Source organism: Danaus plexippus, assembly GCF_018135715.1.
Source record: "Danaus plexippus chromosome 16 unlocalized genomic scaffold, MEX_DaPlex mxdp_23, whole genome shotgun sequence".
NCBI lineage: Eukaryota > Metazoa > Arthropoda > Insecta > Lepidoptera > Nymphalidae > Danaus > Danaus plexippus.
This window is the reverse complement of record NW_026869851.1, coordinates 993,404-1,017,141: the sequence shown is the minus strand read 5'-3', so window position 1 is coordinate 1,017,141 and position 23,738 is coordinate 993,404. Positions and strand designations below refer to the sequence as shown.

At 30.4% G+C, this 23,738-nt stretch overlaps 1 protein-coding gene across 1 annotated transcript; it reads right to left on the bottom strand.

Moving 5' to 3' along the window:
* Window positions 1–5,741: 5,741 nt before the first annotated feature.
* On the bottom strand, window positions 5,742–17,275 carry LOC116772071 (proton-coupled folate transporter-like). Its single transcript, XM_032664105.2, has 5 exons — window positions 16,098–17,275; window positions 11,802–11,903; window positions 8,191–8,412; window positions 6,852–7,008; window positions 5,742–5,945 (listed from the first exon to the last, which is right to left on the bottom strand). Exons 1-5 carry the CDS (start codon window positions 17,080–17,082, stop codon window positions 5,834–5,836), a joined length of 1,578 nt encoding a protein of 525 aa, XP_032519996.2. The 5' UTR covers window positions 17,083–17,275; the 3' UTR covers window positions 5,742–5,833.
* Window positions 17,276–23,738: the final 6,463 nt, after the last annotated feature.

Here is a 23,738-nt window from a genome sequence, read left to right as displayed (position 1 = left end):
TAACGTATCCGATGCACTCCAAGATAAACAATTATCCCAACCTAAGCGTCCCCTCCGGGATAACCGGCCCGATGCACTCCAAGGCAATCGGTTATCCCAGACACAACACCACTTCTAGGACAACCGGGCCCGATGCACTCCAAGGCAAACGGTTGTCCCAGGCACAGCGCCACTTCTGGCATAGCCTGTCCGATGCACTCCAAGACAGCTATCCCAGACCCAGAGATCTAACCTCTAATACAGCGTGTCCGATACACTCCAAGACAAACGCTCACATCGTAACAAGTAACTCATGTCTCCTCGCTTTAACCCCAATACATTTAGAGATTTGTGTCAAAACAAAATTAAAATAAATAACACAATGGGATTAAGTTTCAATAAAATCTCAAAAGGAGTTTTAGTCAAAATTTCAGGCAGAATAAGGCAAATACCTCACCATCAAAGAAAGCAGAACACACATCGGGAGTCCATTCTCACTTCCACGGGACCATATATTCCGCAGCTGCTCGAGTCGATTTGCCGTATGAGCCAGCTAACATCTGCAGCTCATATCGGCAGTGTGATAGTGTCTTCATAACCCGGTATGGTCCCCGCATACATGAGTCCAGCTTCCTTGTTGACTGAGCCACCTTGCTAACAAAAACTAAGGAATTTACTTCAAAAGAGTGAGCTGTTTACGTCTCTAGCTAGCATAGGCATCTTGACGAGTTTAGTTGGCACGAAGGAGTTTAGATGCCCTCTGACGACTCATTTGACGAAGGACTTCTCGATTACCACTTGAGCCTTCAACAGTAACGTCTCGTATCAAACTACGTATGAGCGGTGTGGCAGCTTCAGCACCTATAAGCAGGTTTAAAGCAGAATATTGAGTTGTCTTGCGTTTTGTTATGTTTAGGATCAGCTGTAACCTCAACAAAACAGCTGGCCAAGTCCTTGACCCAATTAATAAAATCAGTGCTTTGAAACATTGAAACATGCGTCCCCGATCAGTGACAATTAATTTTGGAGTTCCAAAGAGAGACACCATGGTAGTGAAGTGTTGCTTTAGTTCGTCAGTGTCTTGTCGAAACATGGGATACAATAAACAAAATTTTGAAAACGCGTCTATAATAATAAGTACATGACGGTGACCGTCAGTTTCTGGTAGGGGGCCCAAGGTGTCCATATGGACTGCCTCAAATGCTACGTCTGGTTTTCTCCCATGAATGAATGAGCCGTGAAAGAGCACGAGCTACCTTTTTATGAGAAAGGCAAACCAAACAATGGGAAATGTATTTTTTTTCTTTGCAAATGTTCTCAACCCTGGGAACTAAAAGTGTTTTGTTATCAAGTCTACAGTTTTATCAACCCCTTGATGATCATGTTCGTCGTGAAAATACACATAAGACAGTCTATGGCCTTTTGGAATATAACAACAAAAATTAGGATTTTCACCAATAGGTGAGAGCTTGACTTAAAGGATGTCATAACGACTGAGGTTTAACTGCCCATTCACCAGTTTTTGTTTTAGAGAGTGAGTTTTCTCGTTAGAAGCCTGAGCAACTTGCGCCCAATTTAGCGGTCTTTTAATGGTACATAAGTTAACCGGATTGCGGCTAAGATAATCTGCATGGGACAAAAAACAACCTTTTCTATATTCCAGGTTAGAATCGAATTCTTGGAGGTATACCCACCACCGAGCCACCCTTGGCAACAAGTCTTTCTTACGTTGGGTAAGTTTTAACGCGTTACAGTCAGTAACCACGATGAAGTGTGCAACCACAAGATAATGCCTGAAATACTCTAATACCTTAATCACTGCCAGCGTCTTCAGTTCGTACGAGTGCTACTTCCTCTCAGCCCCCTGAGTGAGTCTACTACAATAAGGCAGTACTCGTTTACGATTTCCCTTATGCACTCTCATCATGACGACTCCGTAACCAATCGAGCTCGCATCTGTGTAGTATTTCTATTGGCAGCGTAGGATCATAAATGGCGAGTACTGGCTCACTTGTAAGACAATCTATGATGTAGTCACGAGCGGCCTGTTTTTCAGCACCTCAATGAAAGTTAATTTTTAGTAAGTGCCGCTATGCAAGCAGCCCTTTGGGCAAACCCAACTATATACCGCCTAAAATAGCTAGCTAACCCCAGAAATTGCCTTACTTGCTTAAGATTTTTTTTTGTTCGGCTGAATCAATTAAGGCCCGCACTTTCTGACGACTTGGCCTATCCTGACCTTTACTAATCGTACGACCCAGGTATTCAATAGTGGTAGCTAAAAACGAGCATTCCTTTATTATTTGCTTTTCAAGCAAATCTGTTATTATGTCACGACCACGGATCGTTTCAGCGTGTGAGAGTTGATATGACCGATTATACACAGGAATGCTGGATTTAAGTTTAATTGACATACTACCTATGTTTACGGTTGATGTAGCAGTTCCCGTAATCAAGTACCGAGAGAATTCATTAATTCATTATTAATTCATGAATCTTAGTAACCCTCTCTAAATAGTTACCTACCAGAGGTGTATCAATTGTCATCGAAACATCAGACTGAACAATCATCACCATTAATTCATAAAATATGTGCATGATTCGAGCCTAGATAACTTAACGCCCTCACTATTTGATAAACTCCCTGATAACCGTTCGATTTTGGGTCTCTTACTACACAAAGCTTCTTTTTGCCCCAACTGCCCACAGAAAAAGCACCTGATATCACTCAGATTACGTTTACGTGAATACTCCAGAGATCGTCTATCTGTCGTAACGTTTCACAATTCCGAACGCGAGTATAGTTGTCTCGAAACACTAATTGTATTTGGTTTAACATAGATTGAAAAGAATTCGACTAAATCATTCGGAAATAGTTTAGCATTTGTCGCCGTAGCCCTAATATTTGGATCAATGACACTGCGAATAATTATAACCGAAATAAGCTCCTCATCGAGTCCTTGCACTATACGTAAGCAAAGTATCGACCGGCGTACATATTACGCGTACGTTGGATAGTGATCGGAATTCTTAGACATAACTTCAAACAATATTCCAGCAAAATCTGGTACTTCAGGACATAAAGGTTTGAATTCTTTCTTAGAATTGGTCCAACTACGGTAGCTAGACACCCATTTATTGAGCCAAGATTTCGCATCCCCTAACAAACAATTTCCTATTCGTGAAAGGCATTCTAAATCATTCCAATTGTTTAAAACTTTCGCGCAATCAATTTGTATGCACTAATCGTCAAAATTGTGTAGATTTGGGTCAAAGTTCGAAATATAGTAATACCGAGATTTTTCAGCCGTACTAATTGATCTGATGGCACTAGCAATGCAATCGGTAACACTCGCCTGTACTAATTCCAACGGTATACCCGCGTCGCCTACTCGTCGTGATCGAGCGAGGTCTCGGATCCTGATGATGATAACATTCTGAATGGTAGCTTCACGTCAAGTCACATGCGTCGGAGAAACCAGATGCCCTATCGACGATAATTCACGCATTCTATAGGGTACACGACGATCGGAAACGCGAGATATATCGCGGACGCGCGTTGGTGTCTGCAACTGTCGTGATGACTGCCTATTACAAACGCTACCGGGCGTCAAACCTTTGTAACGCAATTCCTCATAGTCGTGTGAATTCACCGACGCGCGGTGCGGCATGGACGAAGCCCTTGTTTTCACCTCTAACATTTTAAGACGAGACATCATTGCCTCCATATCAAGTCTCAACATGTTATTCTCATCAAAGGATTACTCACGGGAACTATTACCCTGACTCTAGCTACGATCACGACGAGGATTACTATCAAGACCACTGCGGCTACAATTGCGTTCACGTTCAGACATTTTAGTAACAAAATAAAATAATTAAATAAGTATGATCGCTAGAAATTAACGTATCAACTAACAAACGCAATAAAAGCTTACTCACCGCTTAATCAAAGTAATTAACACAAATTAATATTCTCGATAATAACGTAACACGATATTTAAAATAACTCAGTGTCTAAAAAAAAAGTTATAAAGAAATATTTAATAAAACACAAAAAAAAATAATGTGTGGGTAAATTGAAATAACAAGGCCTTACCAAACGGGGTTCTCAAGGTACGTATCCCACTTCTGATCTTAGAAAACAAGGTAAGAATTGACTTTTTAAAAAATAACATTCGATACAATTCCACTGCAAATTTATTAAATTTACACAAAAATAAAAACAATTCTAAATTAATAACTTTCAACTATCTTGATTTAAACTAATCGTTAAATGAAATCCGAATATAATACAATCGAAAGATTTAAACACACTTCGAAAATCTACTAACGACTAAACTATCACACCAACGCGCGTTACGAACGAAAAAAGAGCCCTGATGTCCTCTGACAACTGCTTATATGTCGTTTGAGTCTCTCCTACCCTCTCATATTCCTACATTGATTCTCTTCTACCCTCTCATATTTCTACAATATATATATTTAATTTTATTTATTTTTGTTTTTTTTTTCAGTCATTAAATTCTTATTTAGTACTTACGAATAACCACATTTATCAAACAGACTTTTAGGAGCGATGTATTTAAATTTCGTTTTTTTGGATGAGAATCAAAGACCTTTCTTATTTTCCTTGCTTGTTTTATAGTAAAAATACCTGTTCCTTCTTCATCTCAAGAATACGAAATAAAAGAAAGAGATAGAAAATTGTCAACCTGACAGTGAATGATAACAAACCTCCATGAATATGTTTACTAAAATATAATTCGTTAAATAAATAAAAACGCGACATTGGCAAAATAGTCCACAACTTCAGTGAGAATATAGCCACAGAAATAAATTTAAAAATAAAGTTTGGCAACCGAGTCGTCAGGAAATGGGGCTTCTGTTTCATTTTAATTATGGACTGGAATATAGATACTTACATACATCCACTTTCTGCATATCGATAACAATACATCGTATATAATAATTTTTAATTGTAACAGACTACAGCTGATATTATGTCCTTCTTATTCTAATGTCATTGTATAAAATTAACATTTCAACATCTTTTCGTTTGCTGACAAATTCTAATAAAGTCCAACACTTACTTTTTGATTAATATAGTAATTTTTGGTTAATAAGGTTCGTATAGATTTATAACAAATTATTTTAACTCAGTAGATTCTTTACTATACAATGAAAACGGTTGGCATTTTATTGTTTGTATGTACATCAACAATGTGTTTATCAGACACGCCTGAAAGAATACACTTAAAATAAACATTAAATATATATGCATACAAGATTTTTCGATGTGATAAAAGTATAAAGACCGCTTTAAGCGATTTATCACACAATTTAAGCGGAAATCTAAAACACTTCTCTTTCCCTACTCAGATAAGTTTTTTTTTTTTTATTTAAAAAATGAACCCGAAATTATAAGCCGAAATTTTGCAAGTCAAACAATTTCGATAACTTTTAGAACTTAAAATGTATTTTGTTTTTGATCAAAAATATTTTAACAGATAATTTATTTAATTTTTTAAATAAATGTCATAAAGTTTGTGCTATGTACCTACTATCAGGTTTTCTGCTATGGCAACTTATAATTATTTACTGAACGGAAAGAATTAAATATCATAAATTGTAAGCAATAAAATTAAATCGAACGTGTAATATGGTTATGCGGAAAAAGAAATAATGCGGAATAAGTGTTGGATGTTTTTTTTATATTTCATAAATATTTTTGATACAATAATAGAGAAATGATAGGCATATTCAATACAAATCTTATATTTATTGAGATTTTAGAATAGGTACATGATAGGCATAAAATTATAACTTAATAATAAATACACAACTGAATTTATTAAAATCTAGTAATTTCGTTGTCCTTGGATTTGCTTTCTTGTTTCTCGTCTTCTTGTTTTTCATTCATAGCGTCTTCTTTGAGGTCCTTTCGTCGTAAAATGAATAGGGTTCTATAAAAATTTTTAGGAGTTTTAGTAGCTTACAACTGTATTTATAAATGAAACCTAATACTGGACACATTAACACAATAATATTGTCGAAACTGTATACTATGTGGTTTGTAATAACTATTAAAGTTTGCGAGAAAATATTACTTAGTAAGGTTTTTCCATTGAAATTGTAATTACTGAAATCTTTTCGTTTATAAATATTCAGCGATAATCGTTTCGACATGGAATTTTAAATAAAAACTCTGTGACGTCTGTGCTGAGGTTGATGTATGAATAGAATATAAAAAAAAACCAATAGGATGAATTTCATTATTTAAAAAAACTCGTATAGAAACTAATCGTCTTTACTTATTATTATTATTTTTCCTAATTAATGTTTCCGTTACAAAATATAATCTAAGTGCATCGCAAGTTCTATTTAAAAAAAAAAAATTATTTATAAAAGAATAGTTTATAAAAGAGAATACTTTTACAATAGCATTCAATAACGGTGAGTCCTCATGTTTACTTTCCGTCAAGTCGTATAAAGAATTGTTTAATTTAACACAGATAACATTTTGTATCATAACGCGATTCCATAATTACAAATAGCTTTCCATAACCAGTAAGGTCGTTTAGGGCGATTATTTTCCTAAATATATTCTTACATAGAAAAATCAGTTCAAGGTTTTTGTTTTTAGAAATCAAATTGCATTGATAAGTGAGATGTAATAACCGCAAGGTCTATTTTTTGTCGATTTTGAAACCACTGTCTCTTGCAGTCCCAGTGTTGACTTTGATTTGAAACGATCTAAACGGTTAAGACTTCACTTTAAAACATAATCATTTTATTATAAATGCAGCCTAGTAAATAAAAAAACCGCATGGGCGTTTCCCTACGGGATATAAACGGGTTTATGAACTTACAAATATATAAGTATGGCTGGAAAGGCTAAAGCTGCGCTTATGAGATAAAACGCTCCGGGAAACGTTGATAATGTACTCAAATAAAGTTTGCTGTACACAGGGGAGTAGATCACGGGTACCAAGGCCTCAGATATACTGATAAGAGAGCTAGTTTTACCTGAAATTAAAAAGGTACATTAACATAACACAACCAAAAAAATTTTTTTTTGTTTTACCACCTAAAATGTCATAGAAATCATGGCTTTTGACGAAATTATATCTTTTTCTTTTTATTTTAGTAATAAAACTTTTTATAGTTTATGAAAAAAAACAGTTTATTTTTTGTAAAAGAGTAATAAACATAATTAAATCAACGAAATATTGCATTTAAATTATACGCTAGACATTTCCTTATACGTTAAGATTTATTTTTTTCAAAAAATCTGAGTGATATCGAAGATCGTGAAGCATAAGATTTAGAAAAAAATATTAAAAATATAAATAGAGCATTTATTTGTTGTAGGTAATTGTTAGAGATACGGTAATTACAAATACATTAACATATTTCTATGTTAATCATGGCAGAAACGCTGGCAAAATAAATATATTATATATTGATTTCTTTAGCTCTAGATAAAACATAAAGGTTGTCAGTTACCATGCACAATTTATATAAGATGAGTAAAAATAACCCTGAGTTATTCCTATCCAAAGATGTACTTCACTACTGTAAGGCGTCTCCAAAAACCTGTTTTTTTTCAGCGATGTAATTGTTACGGATATCTTTAGACTTATCCTGACATACTTTAGCGTTTATAATGTTTGTTTATCAATTATTTCACATCATTTAAACATATAGGTACCTACTATGATTTACATGCACTTATGTAATGTCATTATTTGCATTAACCGTGTACGAATCAAACACATTTATTGCGTCGTTATTTACACTATAATTTTATATAATATAAAACAGAACAAAAATTGTTTGCGCCAAATAATGACTAAGTTCATAACATATAAGACGACGGAAAATATTGGGAAAAAATTTGGATCTTTTCGTGGGAATTTTAAAAACTATTTTCGCTTGCACATTAATTTTGAATTGAAGACTTCTGATGCAATTCAAATAAAACATTATGCATTATCTGGCTTAGTGCACCTGTCATTCTATGTCGGGAATGTGATGTCATTTTCATCTTTGTTGTCACACAAAACTATGGTAATAACAATACCGAACTGCGTAGATACTATACGCGTCCTAATTTTATTTAGTTTTTAGCCTCAGTAATGTTTCAAGCCTTTGAATAAAATATTTCACGTTTAATAATTCATCATATTTTTTATAATATATTCGTACCGACTTCATCCGTCTTCACAAGTTTCGTTGCAATGGACCGCAGGGAGGTCGCTCCAGCTGAACTGAACATATCCAACACTGGACCGATGAAGTATATAGTTCTTGTTGGAGCCATAGCATACACTAGACTAGCAGCTATCCTGCTCACACACGCCACCATTCCGATAATGCTGTCCTCTATCTTCCATCTTTTGCTTAGTAGATATATTGTTATGAAAGAACCTGAGAATAAAAATCACTCATGATTATAAAGATCTACAGACAATAAGGAAATTTGTGGTTTGATGAAATAACTTACTGTGATAACTTAAGAAGATTAATGGTTTACGTGTCGCGGGAAGGTCATTTATCAATATATATATAACAGGAAAGTGGTAGCCCGTAGACTACTCTCATGAGAGTTTTTTCTTATGTTTTGATAATGATTAATTAATTATTAACGGAAGGAAATGCGTAATAAGAAACAAATATTGCCATGGAAACTTTGAAATTTATTTTGTTAATCATTGGACATTATTATCTAATCACAAAACGTTGGAACTGTCAAATGGGTATTTGAAGATGCAATCATTTGATAGTTTTCTGAGTAATGTCATAATAGACATTATTAAACAGGTGCTTATTAATACGATTGAATTCAGGCCTTTTTTTCGTTTTATTAGTCATTTTATTTCCTAGTATATTAATTATTTTCTTATTTATAACTGGATGTAAATTAATGTTCACGATATTCTCTCATGTATCTATTGTAAATGTTTATTGAATGTCGTTTGAATAGAAGAAAAATACAAGGTAGGTTGTTAATTGATTTAAATCTTCAGCAACCGCTTTTCTATTAAAATAAAACAATTTAAAGTATATAATAGATTAGGTTTTACCAAATTAGCTTAAGTCATTAGACATTGACGCTTTACGAAAACAAACAATGGAAAATATATAATGAATTGATAGTATTAGGATAATATTAAAAACCAATCAAGTAATTGTTTATAATAAATGGTATTAATAGTTTAAAAAACTGATTATAGTGTTTGGATTGTTTTTGACGAAAAAAATTACGATGTTGATTTGCAAGGCTCTGATGTGGCGATGAAAATGATCGATAATATATTGGACATTATAGTGTTTTATGAAGACTTCGATACAACAATATTTTTAAAGTTTAGGCAAATATATTTCTTAAAATATATGTAAAGGATTTTATGTATATTCTTTTGTGTCCCTAGCTTACAGCGTATTTAATGTTGTAATCGATAACTATTTAATTTTATAACTATAGACTTAATTTTTTGTTTTCGAGATATCTTTAAAATAAAGGAGAAGATAATATGAATCCCAACGTAATTATTACAATAATAAATATAATAAAGCAATGAGTGAAATTTAGTTAAACCCACGAGCGTCTGTTGTTTCTGTGAATTTTTCTAACGATGCATTTATTTAATTTAAAAGCTGACCAAATTCACTTCGCGTATGAGTTATTGTTACATTTCGTAATGCAGATTTCGTAAGACATTACTAGAACATAAAACCTTTTTTTCGAAGTTTTAACTTATCTTTAAGATTAGGTTAATTTCAAAATATTTCAGATAAACTAAACGCAGTCAATAATTTAAGTATACACATTGCCTATTATGATATATTACTATTTAAATAAAGAGAATAACAATCGTTGTCAGCTGTAATTATATATTGATAAATTATATGTTGAATTACTTGTCTAAACATTTATTATTGTATTTCATTTTCCATCCTAATTGGCACTCTATTTCTAAGTTAATTTATTTGGTGTTTGGATGTTTTAATGTAGGTATATCTTTGGCTGTTTATTTGAAACTTTGTTGTTTTCTGTGCTGAAAAATAATTAAATAAGTTACCGTATGTAAAAGGAACTACTGAATAGGAGAAGTGGCGACCGCACCAGCTGACCATTGCCGGCCAAAAAGGTTGGGACCAAGGAGATGGAAATACGCACACATTCTTTTTATGAAATGAAGATTAACATGAACTTGTCCCTTAACGTAAGGAACTGAATGGAAAAGCAAAAAAAATTTTAACCACAAATACTCTATAGTCTCTAGATTCTTTGCTGATTTTATGGTCCTAAGACAAATCCATGAATCCCCGTAACAAGGAAGAGGGCAACTGGATACTTAGACGAGTAAATACTCTGATTATTTCTTTATAAAATCACGTAGCCATACCGTGTCTTACAAATTATGAATTTCATGCTATTAAAATTATCGAATAATCATCTACGTCTTGGATAGCTTCAGGCTTTTATTCCGTAAAAAAATACGGATAGTAAACATTATTTTGAGTATATGAAGAATGTTTTCATTGAAAATTAAACCAGTATTTCATCTTCATGATCGACCGTGATTACTGTTGCTGCAACGTAACGGAATCGTCGGGAGTATGTAGTTTTAAAAGTATAAAATAACGCAAAGTAATAAAAAAAAATATATTCGTTTTATTTAAATAAACACACGCGAAAGTCTTGGATCTCATTGTGTTGTCATTGTTTTCATTTAAAATATAAAGTTCAATAACCAGATACGTATGTATGTTTGTATATGTGTGGACAGTTTATCTTTATAGAATAGGTATAGATTATTAATTATGTTATGCCTATTCAAATAATGTCGGTTTTATACAATCTGTAATCGTTTGTTGAGACAATAAACTTAGGAAGCACGTCACACGAGTAATTTAAAAGATTTTAGAATACCATAACAGTTAAAATAAATACACTACTTGTAGAACACTCTCTTTTCTATTTCTTAATATTTCTAGCTATATGTATGTATGTCTTAGTTCTCTATGAATAATAGTTAAGAATAAATACAAAGATAAGTTTAAAGAAAATTTATTTATGTATATTAATTTCTAATAGTCTATAGTCGTTTGTATTAAACACTTTCAAGAACACGGAGACGCGTTCAAAACTGGTATACTTAAAAAAAAATCTTCCAAAACGTCGTTGTTTACGTATTTAGATTACAATAATTTAAACTGTTTATTGATCTTAAAATATATGAACACAAATTGTTAAATTATTTACGCAATTTTGTTGGCTACAACAGTCGCCAGTGATTTTATAGGTTAAGTTACAATTATTAATGATAGGTTTAACATGGATGTTGTTTATTAATGACAATAGAGATTATGAATAATCTATTTAAAATGATATATTGAATTATCTTGAATCAACAATAACAATATTCTAGCCATATAAATAGCTAGACTGTATGCGGAAGGAGAACCGATGTCTTGTTTATAGGGACTAAGAAAATGATTTTTCATGGTGACACGAATTTTTACTATAGGTTTTATTCTTATTGAGTTTTTACTTAGAACATTTTTGACTGTGTTTGATCATTTATTCAGATCTCATTTGAGGTCGTTGTATATTTAGAAACAGACTGATAACAATTAATAAACGATTTTATATAAAAATTATATACAGTTCAAAACAAAGTTACGATAACATATATAAATATGCGAATACAATTAAGATATTTATCATGTATATATGGCAAAAAAAGAAAATCATTAAACATAGAAGAAAATAGCATAAATGAGAGAATTAAAATTAACGTTTTACTTACCGATTGTGCCAACGAGAACTGAATAAGTGAGGAACAGGCTGTAGTCCACTTCAGTGAATTTAAACTTGTAGCGCGTAAACCAGTACGTCATTTGCGCCTCGCCTTATGAAATAAAATAAATATAATTAGTATAACAACATTTTATAACAAAAGTTAGTAAAATATTTTGACAGCTGTTATATATACAGTGTTTGCTTAGAACGTGGAGCGCGGTTATATTGCATTTTAAAATTCTTTCAAATTTAAAAATATATTATAATAAAGTGAAAAGGTTTTTCATTATAATAATAAATAGTATAATCGTCTTATTTTGCTTAAAATCTCAAGTAAAAGAAATAATCCAGGTTTGAATATCGTTTAGTAAAGACAAAGCAAATAAATAATTTTTGTTTGACATGAACTTATAAATAATATTAAAACATTTTGCCTAATCAAATATAACATTAAATTTAAAACCATTGAATATTTTAATGATTTTTTTTATACAAATAATAATACTTTTCAATATAATAATCAAGACTCTCTAACTATTCAAAAATTGTAACCTATATCGATACATTACACGGTCATGTGTTCTATTGACATTTGTCGTTAGGATTTAAACAAAACATTGAGTAGCAGATAAGCTAAATGGGACGTGTAAGTTATCGGAGGACTTTGTACGAAATAGGAAATAATTAAATTCTTTGTTCAAAGAATTCGATGTTTAAATTATATAAAGTTGTGATTATTTTCTCATAATGCTTAGCAAGTTTAGCTTGGATTCCATTTATTAGGATTTAAAAAAGGAATATCGTGTTCCATTAAACGATCTTAGTTCAGCTTATATAGGCAACGGAAACCTTATTCAGCCAACAAGAGAATTTCCTAGCTTCTTAAAATCATTTTATTATGAATAATTAAGGAACGACTAAATATTGTTTATAAACACCAATTGCTCTTTGGCTAATAATACTTGTATATTAAGAAAATTAAAACAATAGGACGTTATTAAACAGACATATCATGATTACGATTTATGTTGAATGTATATGTAGCTAATATGAGATAGACATAACAAATTTTTTTGCTTAGTAACTTAAGAGTTTTTTTATTGAATTTAGTTAAAATGACATAAAGAGGAAGTTTAAAAATTTATTACCATTCAATTTTACCTCTCAATTATATTTTTAATTGAAAATTGAGGGTATCCTGAGACATACATTAATTCGCATTCACATTTTAAATAAGTAGGAAAGTTTTCATTTCTTTTGCTACCTTTTTTACAAATTAAATGAATATATTATTTATTAGGTATATCAATGGAAATTTTTTAAAGCATATTTATCGACTGTTTTATTTCGGATATGTATGCACATATTTTAAATTTTCTTTACAGTATTTTTTTTGTGAACTTTCGTTTATTTTCCGTAACATAAAACTTAAATCCCACGCTAACTCCTATAAAAATCGTTTTTCCGTAACTTAAAAGTTAAATCTCATGCTGTTTCCTATAAAAATCTAATTTTCAAATAGACAAAATCCTGTCATGGTAAATAAAGTATCTACATTCATTATGAACATCAAATACGTATGACTCGATTCATGTTGGTCTGTTTGTTCATTTTTAGTTATCTCACGAGCAAAACAATAAAACAGATCTCCTTGAAATATTTTATTTAAGTAGTTCCTATTAGAATAACATAGAGAATTAAATTAGAAGGGTATTTGCATGAACCATCTATACGAAGCGTTTCCGTGTTTAAAGTATATCGTAAATTAACAAAATTTCAAACTAATTTCTCTTATGTTTGTATGTAATGGTAAAAAAATGTATTAAAATAAAAATATACGTTAGCACCACAACACCAGTTCCATGCCATAAATGTAAATTTTATACTCCTTAAGTATTAAATTACAGAATATTCGCAAAGGAATAATAAAATTTGGTCAGAAACTTGTTTTTGTAACATTAACAATGATTTAAGGATCCCAAACAACAAGACATCAAGACTTAAAGGGGTCTCCTTATCTGTCTCAATAAAATAATAAGCATTTAGTTGGTATGTCGAATAAAATTGGGACGAAGATATTGAACAAATTTAAATAACTGTATATATAACAATAGTTTTTAATAAAAAAAATGATGTTTTAGTATAACCTAACGTGAAATTTTAACATTCGCGAACGTAATGAGATTCTGAGTAAAAATATTTACATGTCAAACGCGACATGTACCTGTATTCGGAATTTTAACTTGTAAATAATATTTTTATATAATATCAACGCATTCGTCTATGTGTTGTGACACTTTGTAAGTGAACAGCATATAATAAAGCATTTTTGATGCACGTGAATTATTTCTAAATCATACATTATCTGTATAATGGACGTGTGTTTGTTGCTAAGATAGATCACGTAAACTAAATATATCAATGTTCTAACATTTGACACCATTATCTTTGTTTAAACCGCAAACGACCCAACGGCTTTTCCGTTTTATTGAGACCTTAAAATAAGATTAAATTAAAAACTTACAACATGTTTATTTACTTTTAAATAAATGGTTAATGTTCTATTTATAATTTTTCATATTTATTTTATAACAACAACAAAAGTCGCCATTTTTTAAATCTTTATTTAGAATATAATTTCAAGAATGTTTATCATTCAAAGATGCTTGTTATCGGGTATTTAAACTCATTTTGCAAGAAATTTATCATTTATCAAATAAACAACAAAATGATATACATAAAATAAAAATTAGTTTCCCTTTAAAAAAATATATTATTTGAAACGACTTAGGTTATATTCGAAGGTTTTACTGTTTTTACATGTCACTCATATGTATGCATGTAATAAAAATGTATTTCAAGGGCAAAGAAGAACAAGGAGAAAGCATCGGTTCTATTGTAAAGGACACTTCAATAGACAATATTACCATTTAAGCTAAATAATTGCGTTTATCGTTTCAACAACCTGTATTTTCAATGTAACGACGTTAATGGGCTGTGGTTCTTAACAATGTCATTAATTGTAATAGATGTCATCTATAAAATACAATGTTGATATCGAGAAAATGTTCCGAGCAACTTTTAATTTATTTACCAAATTATATAAATCATTATTAGATATGGATTCGTCTGCTTAGACAGTCACTGTTAACCGCTCTTTATTTATATAGCTCAAAATTTAGATTAAAAATAAAAGTTTATTTTTGTGAAAGAAAATGTAACAATACATAAGTGTAATGTATTTTTTTTGGATGATAATTTGAAATACGCAATACAGTAAGAGTAAGCAGTGACAAAGATTTTTAAAGAATGTTCTGTTGTTCCTTAATATCAAATTACTCCTAATGTAATAAAACATGGATATCTTTTTTATTATTATATATAAAATTTCAAACTAAAAGACTGTAATTTATAAAAGGATTCCCATTTATAGTTACAAGTTATGGAAATTACTTTATTTCTGTGCCTCGTGATTATAAAACTTTCTGACAAACTGTAAATTCTGATGTTTTAGAATCTAAACGTTGAGTTATCAGAAGTCGGACAGAAGTTAGATCTATTTATATTTAGTGCTTGGAGAAAATAAACTTTAACCTTATATAACGTAAACAAAGATAATACAAAACAAAGCTTGCTCTTATTAATAAAATCATTCGTATTTTAGTTAGTTTGATTTATCTAATAATACATCAACCTTTCGGATTACACGTTTGTTTCTTGGAAAAATTGCGTAATATATAACAAGTAGTTAACGAGTTTTTTTTATTGAAAAATCCATGAAAACTATACTAATGTTTCTCTGTCGAGTTAATGTTGTCAACACCTTAATCGCTTTCGTTAATTATTTTGTACCAAATTTAGTAAGTATTAGATTATTGATTAAACCTCTTTTCAAAGTAATGACCGGTATAATATTGATATAATTAATCACTCATTTCATGTAAATTAACGTCTAAGAATCTTGAATTGTTTTTATAATAACTTAAAACAATGTTTTGTTATATCGCAATTATTGAACATTATGCTGTTACAATCATTATATGACGCGAGGTTTACATTAACTTTAGTTGACAATAACGAAAGAAAAGGAATTTTACATTCAGCCATAAAAAGAAAATAAAATCAAGCGATCCGAGAACATGTGGTAAGATTTTACGATATAACATATAGCGTACGACAGAATTCGATTTCAAATTATTTTATAATAAGTTCACCTGCGGTTTCACTGTAATACACTTACAAAATATTACGTATAGAATTATATAAAAAGATGTAATGTTATAAAAATATTAGCAATAGTTACCTAATACTGGTCCAACGATGAGCATATATGCAAACATTACTAAAATTATTTGCAAGCGTCTGGATCCCTGTCGGGATTTGAACGCCACATTCACAGTAGCCGCGAGATCCTTGACTGAGAACATAGACAACACCGTCTGGGATTCCTCCTTTACTATCGTTTTCTTCTTTTTTATTTTTAATCTAAACAGGATGTATATAAAACCAGTCATGTAGAAAACACAAGCTACAGTAAAAACACCATAGTAACCGAAACGCCTTGTCATTATTCCACTGAGTGCAAGCCCGATCGGCCTGCTTAGAGTCAAAATAGCGGTTATAATCCCTAAACGAAAAGTCCGTTCCGATTCGCTTGTTATATCCGTAATGTAACTATATACTGCCATGGTCATAGCAACTCTTCCACCAGCTAATGCTGGAGGGACACCCTCTATAAGTGCCGTTTCATTTACACCGACGTAAAGGAAGAATACTGTGCTAAGAATAATACCAAAACATGAAATTAATTTTCCTAGGATCGGTAGCACCATAAAACTTTTTCTGTTCCCCGTTCTATCGCTCCAAGCACCAACGAATAGCGTTAATATTCCAGGTAAGGCAGTCTGCAGAGGAAAGCTCCAAGCAGTCATACTGGCTACCATCTTCTGGACGTTCTCCTCTTGCTTTGTGTAATTGGAAGTGCGACCTTGCATAATATGGTCACACGTGTCTTCGTCATATTTTAAATTCACTAGACATGATTTTTCTAAACACAAATTCTGAACAGCTAATCCTGCTAAAACACTTGGGAGCACATAGCATATTACGTACGGTTCCACTGTCACTTTGGATCTTAACGCCCATGTTTTTTTAATAAACTCCTTAACCCTGCCGTTAATTTTTTGTTCGGATTTTATTGGCTCGTTCTCAAACGGCTTGCACTTGCATGATTCTATATGTACATTTGATATGATTTTCTCTCCGGGCACCTCGACCCGCAACGTCATCTTGATTATGTATTTCTATAGCAAAGTTCATTTGTCTCTAACATAATATACTTAGTTTTTTTTTCTTATTATAAAAGCGTAAGAGCGTTTGATAACCGCCAGCGAGTTGTTCCGCGTACGACTCTTGATTGGCGGTTTGGTTGTTGCAAGGCGAGTGTTTTGGTCGGCCTCTGTTCGACTACTGCCTATCAGCTAGTTGCTGTTACTATTTAATTTGTAATTTATCATGATATTACGTTGCTCCGTGAACCTGGTGAGAGTATGCAAAGAGAAATTAGACCTGATATCAGTCAGTCTTGTGTAGCCTTCCCCATAATTCACCTTGAACAACTAAATATAGCGTTCGGTCCGTTTGCTAAATTATTTGAAACTAATTAGGAATATAGGTACGTGTTTTAATCAATACCAGCAATTTGCGGACGTCACGTACATAATACGTCCTAATTTTTTTTCAATTCGGTCAAGATGAATATTTCGTAACGGCGTATATTGTGAACCATTGATATTAGTTTTCGATTCAAGGTTCATATATAATAGTTCTTTCACCAAAATGATATCTTGAATATAAAAATAAAATAAATAGTATATTATATATATTTAATTAGTGTGCTTATATTTTTATTAATATCTGTGAAATTACTGCTTAGATTATCAGTGCTCTATTCCAATCATAGTAAAGGTTTTAATTGATCTTATTGCCATGACTGAATTGTGTTATAATTTTCTAAAGCCTCAATTATATATTTATTTTCATACTTAATAATATATGTATTAATAAGTATTTATAATTGCTTGATATATATTTTTTTTCTGCTGTTTTTCAAACGTTTAAATTAGCCTTTATTTATGCTTGACGGGTAAAGCGTATGATAAAATATTAAAATATAATTAGATTACGTACCTTTCGATAAGTTAAATTATTTTCGAAGCAGAGTAATAATTCAAAATATTGAAGGATAAAAATATTTATATTTTCAATTAAAAATAATAGTAAAAAATTAAAATCTGCAAGGTGTTAGCATTCGTTCAATTAGTGAAATATTTATTAGACGTAGTTTAAAATAATATTGAAGGAGATGTTTAAAATAATAATATGTTTAAAAAAATATATGAGAATATATTTATTTTAAATTTAATCCTGTTTACTGAACCCCTCATGTCATTAACGAGTACAGTATATTGATTTTGAAAAAAATATATAAAGAATAGGAAAGCAAAACTGGAATTAACTTAACGAACGTTTATAAAATTCCGTGGTGTAATTGAAAAGCTTTGAACATTAAACTAAAAAAGATTATAGATTAAAGAAGTATCTAACTAAACAATAGTAAGAATATGAAACATACGCGATCCTAATTTTATTATAACTTCTTTATTTCATTAATATAATTTACAAAGATACTAGCTGCTGAAACTCAGAAATCTCTATACTAACACTACTAAATAAATATTATTTTATACTTCTTAGTTACCTAACAAGTGGATCCTTTAATAAATTCTATATTGTATATAAGTTTTTTTAGTTAAATAAACTGTTTTTGTTTATAATTTAAAGATAAATCAAATATCCGTTTAGAAATAAGTAATTATAGAACATTTTCATTATCTATCCCAAAAGGCCTTCATTAGAACCTGATGGGAAAGTATCAATTTACTGATGCCCCGTAAAATGTCGTGTCGAATAACAAAGACTCATTCCAATGAGATATTAAAAAATCTTACTTTTTAAAAAAAATTATAAGATACACTGTAAAAGTGTTGTAACTTTTAATTTAAATACATAGTTATATATAGAGCTATAATAAATAAATTTACTATCAATATCAAATGAGCTGAATAAATTTTTTTTCTTTTAAAACCAAAACTCAAAATGACATTGAGCGGTTCGGGTACAACATGAGGGTAGGTAAAGTAACATATATCCTTTTTATTATTTTTACTTATAAATATAAGCCCATTTGACATCAAAAATTAAATATTTCCAACCTGTTCTCACATCCGTACTCTTGATATATAATATTAATACATAATGGCATAAGAATTAATTTGAGACTTATATTCATTACTTGTAAAACTTGTTTGATCTCCAGCCAATATTTTGTCAACTTGCAAACTGGTCCGTACGTATTTAAAAAATATTCCTAGGCATAAATTTAGGAAACTGTAAAAACAACATTATTGAATTATCATATTTAAATGCTAAATATGTTTATTTAAATAATATATATATTTGCTTTTAATAATTCATTGTTTTATTTTCAATGAAAAGCTAAAATATGTACATGACTTTAATATATAATATATAGAAATAGTTTTCTTATAGGCAAATGGCCGCTACATTAATATTTTACTTAACAGTAAAACTAGATCTGGGAAAACGGCTGTATTTTTACATTTTAAACTTCCGCTGTATAAAATGAAATATATAAATATTTATTATTAGGTAAATATAAAAATATATGCTTGTATCTGAATAAACGCTTCCTTTTGTATTCACAAAGGTTTCTTTTATCTTTATAGATAATAATATTTAAAATAATATATTTAGATCATAGAACACAAATATTCATAAACATTTAATACAGGTTATTTAATTTTTTGTCTGTTTTATTTTTTAAGTGGTGTGTGTGTCATAAAAAATGACAAACATCAAGTGCTTAGTAGAATAAATTGTTATAATTATACTGGTATGAATATACAATGTTGCAATCAGTTTAAATCTCCCACATAATAATAATACTTGCTGCATTCTGGTCAAAAGTAACAACAGTAAGTGTGAATGGAAGACACAAGCGAGAACTGATTCCTAAATGGTGTAGTTAATTAGATGAGCGATTAGATCTACATTGGGTCAATTTAAATGCACGTGTTCAACAACGTTCACCTATTATGACGATATACGGAATATATTATGCTATTTGTTTAAATAAAAACATCGTGTAAATCACTATGCCACTCTATTTCGTTCCTACATACTTTTTTATTTCTCTCTAATAGATGTATTAAATTTCTGTTCCGTTGAAAACAAATAAATGTATTTATGTAGTATTAATTGTATTTAACTCAAATCATTAATCATTTTTCGGTGTTTTTTGGGACAAAAATTAAGTTATTTAAGACATTGCTAATAAAAATATTTAGATCAAACAAGAATATATTTTTTTCAAACCAAATTTTTCGACGAAAAAGTTATTTCGCAACAAAAATTATGTAGTGATTTTAATCGTTTAATAATGTTTAGATTTATATTTTCTTTGAACATTTTTACAGTACGGATCTAATGTAACGATAAGAACACCTCCATAGATCGCGAAATAAAAGTCAGACATATTTTTACTCTATTTTTGTATTAACTGTATAAAACATACATATCCTAGAAGTCTCTTTGTGTTTTCCTTGTTCCATGCGATTCTCATTTCTTACACGCCAAGGTGTTGAAGTGTCTGAATTAGTTTAAAACCTGTTCCAAATCCTCACCTGGATGACACACTCGATAACAACGTGTTCACACAGTGGCTGAAGCGACACATTTTTAGTGTCTCAACAAATTACGCAACTAGAGACAATCGTGTTCATAGAAAGACATTTGATGTACACACTGAGTGTACCATTTGAAGTGTCGTGTAAATAACCCTACCTGCTACATTTATATTTTTGTCATAATACAGCTTGTCTTTACCACTTAATTTCCTAAATATGTTACAAATAATTTAATATTACTTAATAACTATTATTCTTTTGCTTTTAATCAAAATATATAAAACTTAAATGTTATTCTTTCAATGTTTGTATAAACTTCTATACTAATAGTAAAAATAATGCCAAAAATAACTATTACTAAACATGATTCAATTATTCAAAATGAACATCCAACATTTTTTTGTTAGAAACTCTTATGTGTACTAAGTCAGTACAACGTTTATTCCTAGTTAATAAAGTTTATAAATCCCTCGTATTTTTTATAAATATAATAATTACGTTTTGTTCTGCAAAACCGTTACTGTTTTGAATATTTGCAAATCTTCCTGTTTTACAACATTTTCTAACGATCGTTAAAATAATTAATATTTATAAGACATTCAGAAATAAAATATATATGTAATTTTACCATTTTCCTCTGAATTTTAAAGACTTGTTAGACTTATAATTTGTCACTGCTTTGAATTTACCTGTACCTGCGTTCTCACATACATTATCCTATATACAAAATCATCACATTACTTAAGAGTGGTAGAGGCTAGCTGTGGTCAGTTACTACAGCTCGAACATGGGCTGATTCGACCGGGAAATGACCACCCTCTTATAGGAGATCGGCATGAAGTGGTCTTTAATGGCTGCCTTTCGTCCGATGATTGAGAGAGCCGGTTGACCTTTCCCTTTTTCCACCCTTTTCTCTCCTTGTTCCACAGTCAAGTTCAGCAACGTATCTGCAACATCCCACATGTTGGAGATTTCCATGAGCGACGATAACTACTATCAGGTAGGCCGTCTGCTCGCTTGCCTCCGTTGAAATCTATATATATATATATACGGGGACTTCATCAGAATAAATATATAAGTATATAATCACACGATGTAAAACTTTCAACGTCCTGCCAAAATGCAACATTCTACTTGCTTGACCATGAACTTTACTGGATAATATTAAAGGAAACCTGATTGAGAAGTCATTCCTATGACTATATCTAATCATACTTCGCTTAAAGTTATGCTAAAGCATTAACTACTTGATATACTATATGATATTACAATTTCAGAGTCTATTTAATATATTCATATAAATAAATATGTCACTTACAATAATTTTGAAATAAAAGAGTTTCAATATTAAGTAATATAATGTTATCTTCATAAGAATCTGGTTATTATTAATAGCGTATGATAATATTGCAATTTTAAATCGTACATTAATAAAACATGGGAATTACAGTGAGAAACGATTGTAATATGGAAACATGAAATATAAATAGCAAACAAACGTCTCAATTTAGAAGACGAGCATCACCCGATCATTACTATAACAAAACTATAATTTGAGACTTTAATATGGAACCGCTGAGTAATTTGCATTTTATGTTTTGGTTAAAAAAAAATTCTTTCTTGATTTGTTGTGCCAAAGTAGTGCAGTGTGATCTTGTAGCAAAGTATATGTTGATATTTTAGAAAGTATAATATATTGTTATTAGGTAAATTATGGAGTGATATTTATATGAGGTTTGTTATTAGGACTCAAATAAAATCAATCGTTTTTTCACCCAATAAAAGCGTATCTAAAAGCGTATAAATCAAGCCAAATAATACGTCTGATTTCCATAAATTTATACAAATACATTCAAATATAGCCGGAGGTAAGAACAAAAAAACAAAATGCTGCTGAACAAGTCAGACGCAACAATTTTTTTAAATTATTGTTTTCAATTTTAGTTTTAGCTTCTAACCTTTTATATTTTACCTCCAACTCCGGGCATAACTTCTGGAAACGTATGTTGACACCTTAATCTTTTGTTCGCTGGAACTTATCCCAATATTTTCCACACAAGTATAGTATTCTCCTACTGTAATCAGTAATGTGTAGGTATCTTTATATCGTAGTCAAACAATAATAATATTATTACGCATATAATATTGAAGCACTCAGAATAATTTATAAAAATTAACCTATTTCACGGCCTATCGAATGCTGTGAAACAAAAGAAAAACTTTCGACACACCAATCATATTAAAAAAATGTAGTCTTTGAAATAATAAATAATATTTTAAATAACACGTCTTACTAAACGAGTTCGTGTTATATAAATTTTGTTTCGATCTTGAAGGAGTTGGGTATAAGGAAAACGTGTTTGTTTGGGATGCAAAGTTACTTCACATTTCTTTTAAATCTCAAAGATTTCACTATATTAAAAATCCTAATCCTTCCTTTGATGTAATCTTTTTAAATGTTAATACGCATTTTTCACTATTGCTTAGATTGTCACATTTTTGTTCATATGTTCCTTGACGAAATTATGTAGAAAGTTAATGATTAGGAAATCAAATAAAAAATTTAAATTCAATTTCTATTTTAAAATTCTGTGACATTTTTATAAATATATATTCACCCTCAAACAGAGAGAAAGTTGCTATGTTTATGACATTAAGGATAATGAAATTAAAATAATTTAATTATACCTATAGGACATTAAATCCGTCACATACCAAATACATTCAAAATGTGCCTTTTTTATTAATGACGTCATTCTAGTCTTAGATTTTCGGTGTTCATAGAAAATAAATAGAAAAAACATAAATACTAAATATTAAGTATAAATATAAATATTTTCTCGCAATTAAGTTTTAATTTAATTATTCACACTTATACCGAGAAAATATTTACAAATATTAAGTATAAAATATTTTGTCGCAATTAAGTATAAAATTTTATTCATTCTTATACCGAGAACCTTTAAGTTTATTTTAGATTTTCATAGTTGGACTACATACGAAGCGTTGTCCGCTTCACATTCAATAACCTACTTACAACTGTAATATGTAAAATTTATGAATGACAAACCATTAACGCTCCGTATGCAGTACGACCATGAAAACTTAGAATAAGCTTACTGAACAAAAAAAGTGGAGAAATAAAAGAATATAAGTGACAGGTAACAGGTATTTAC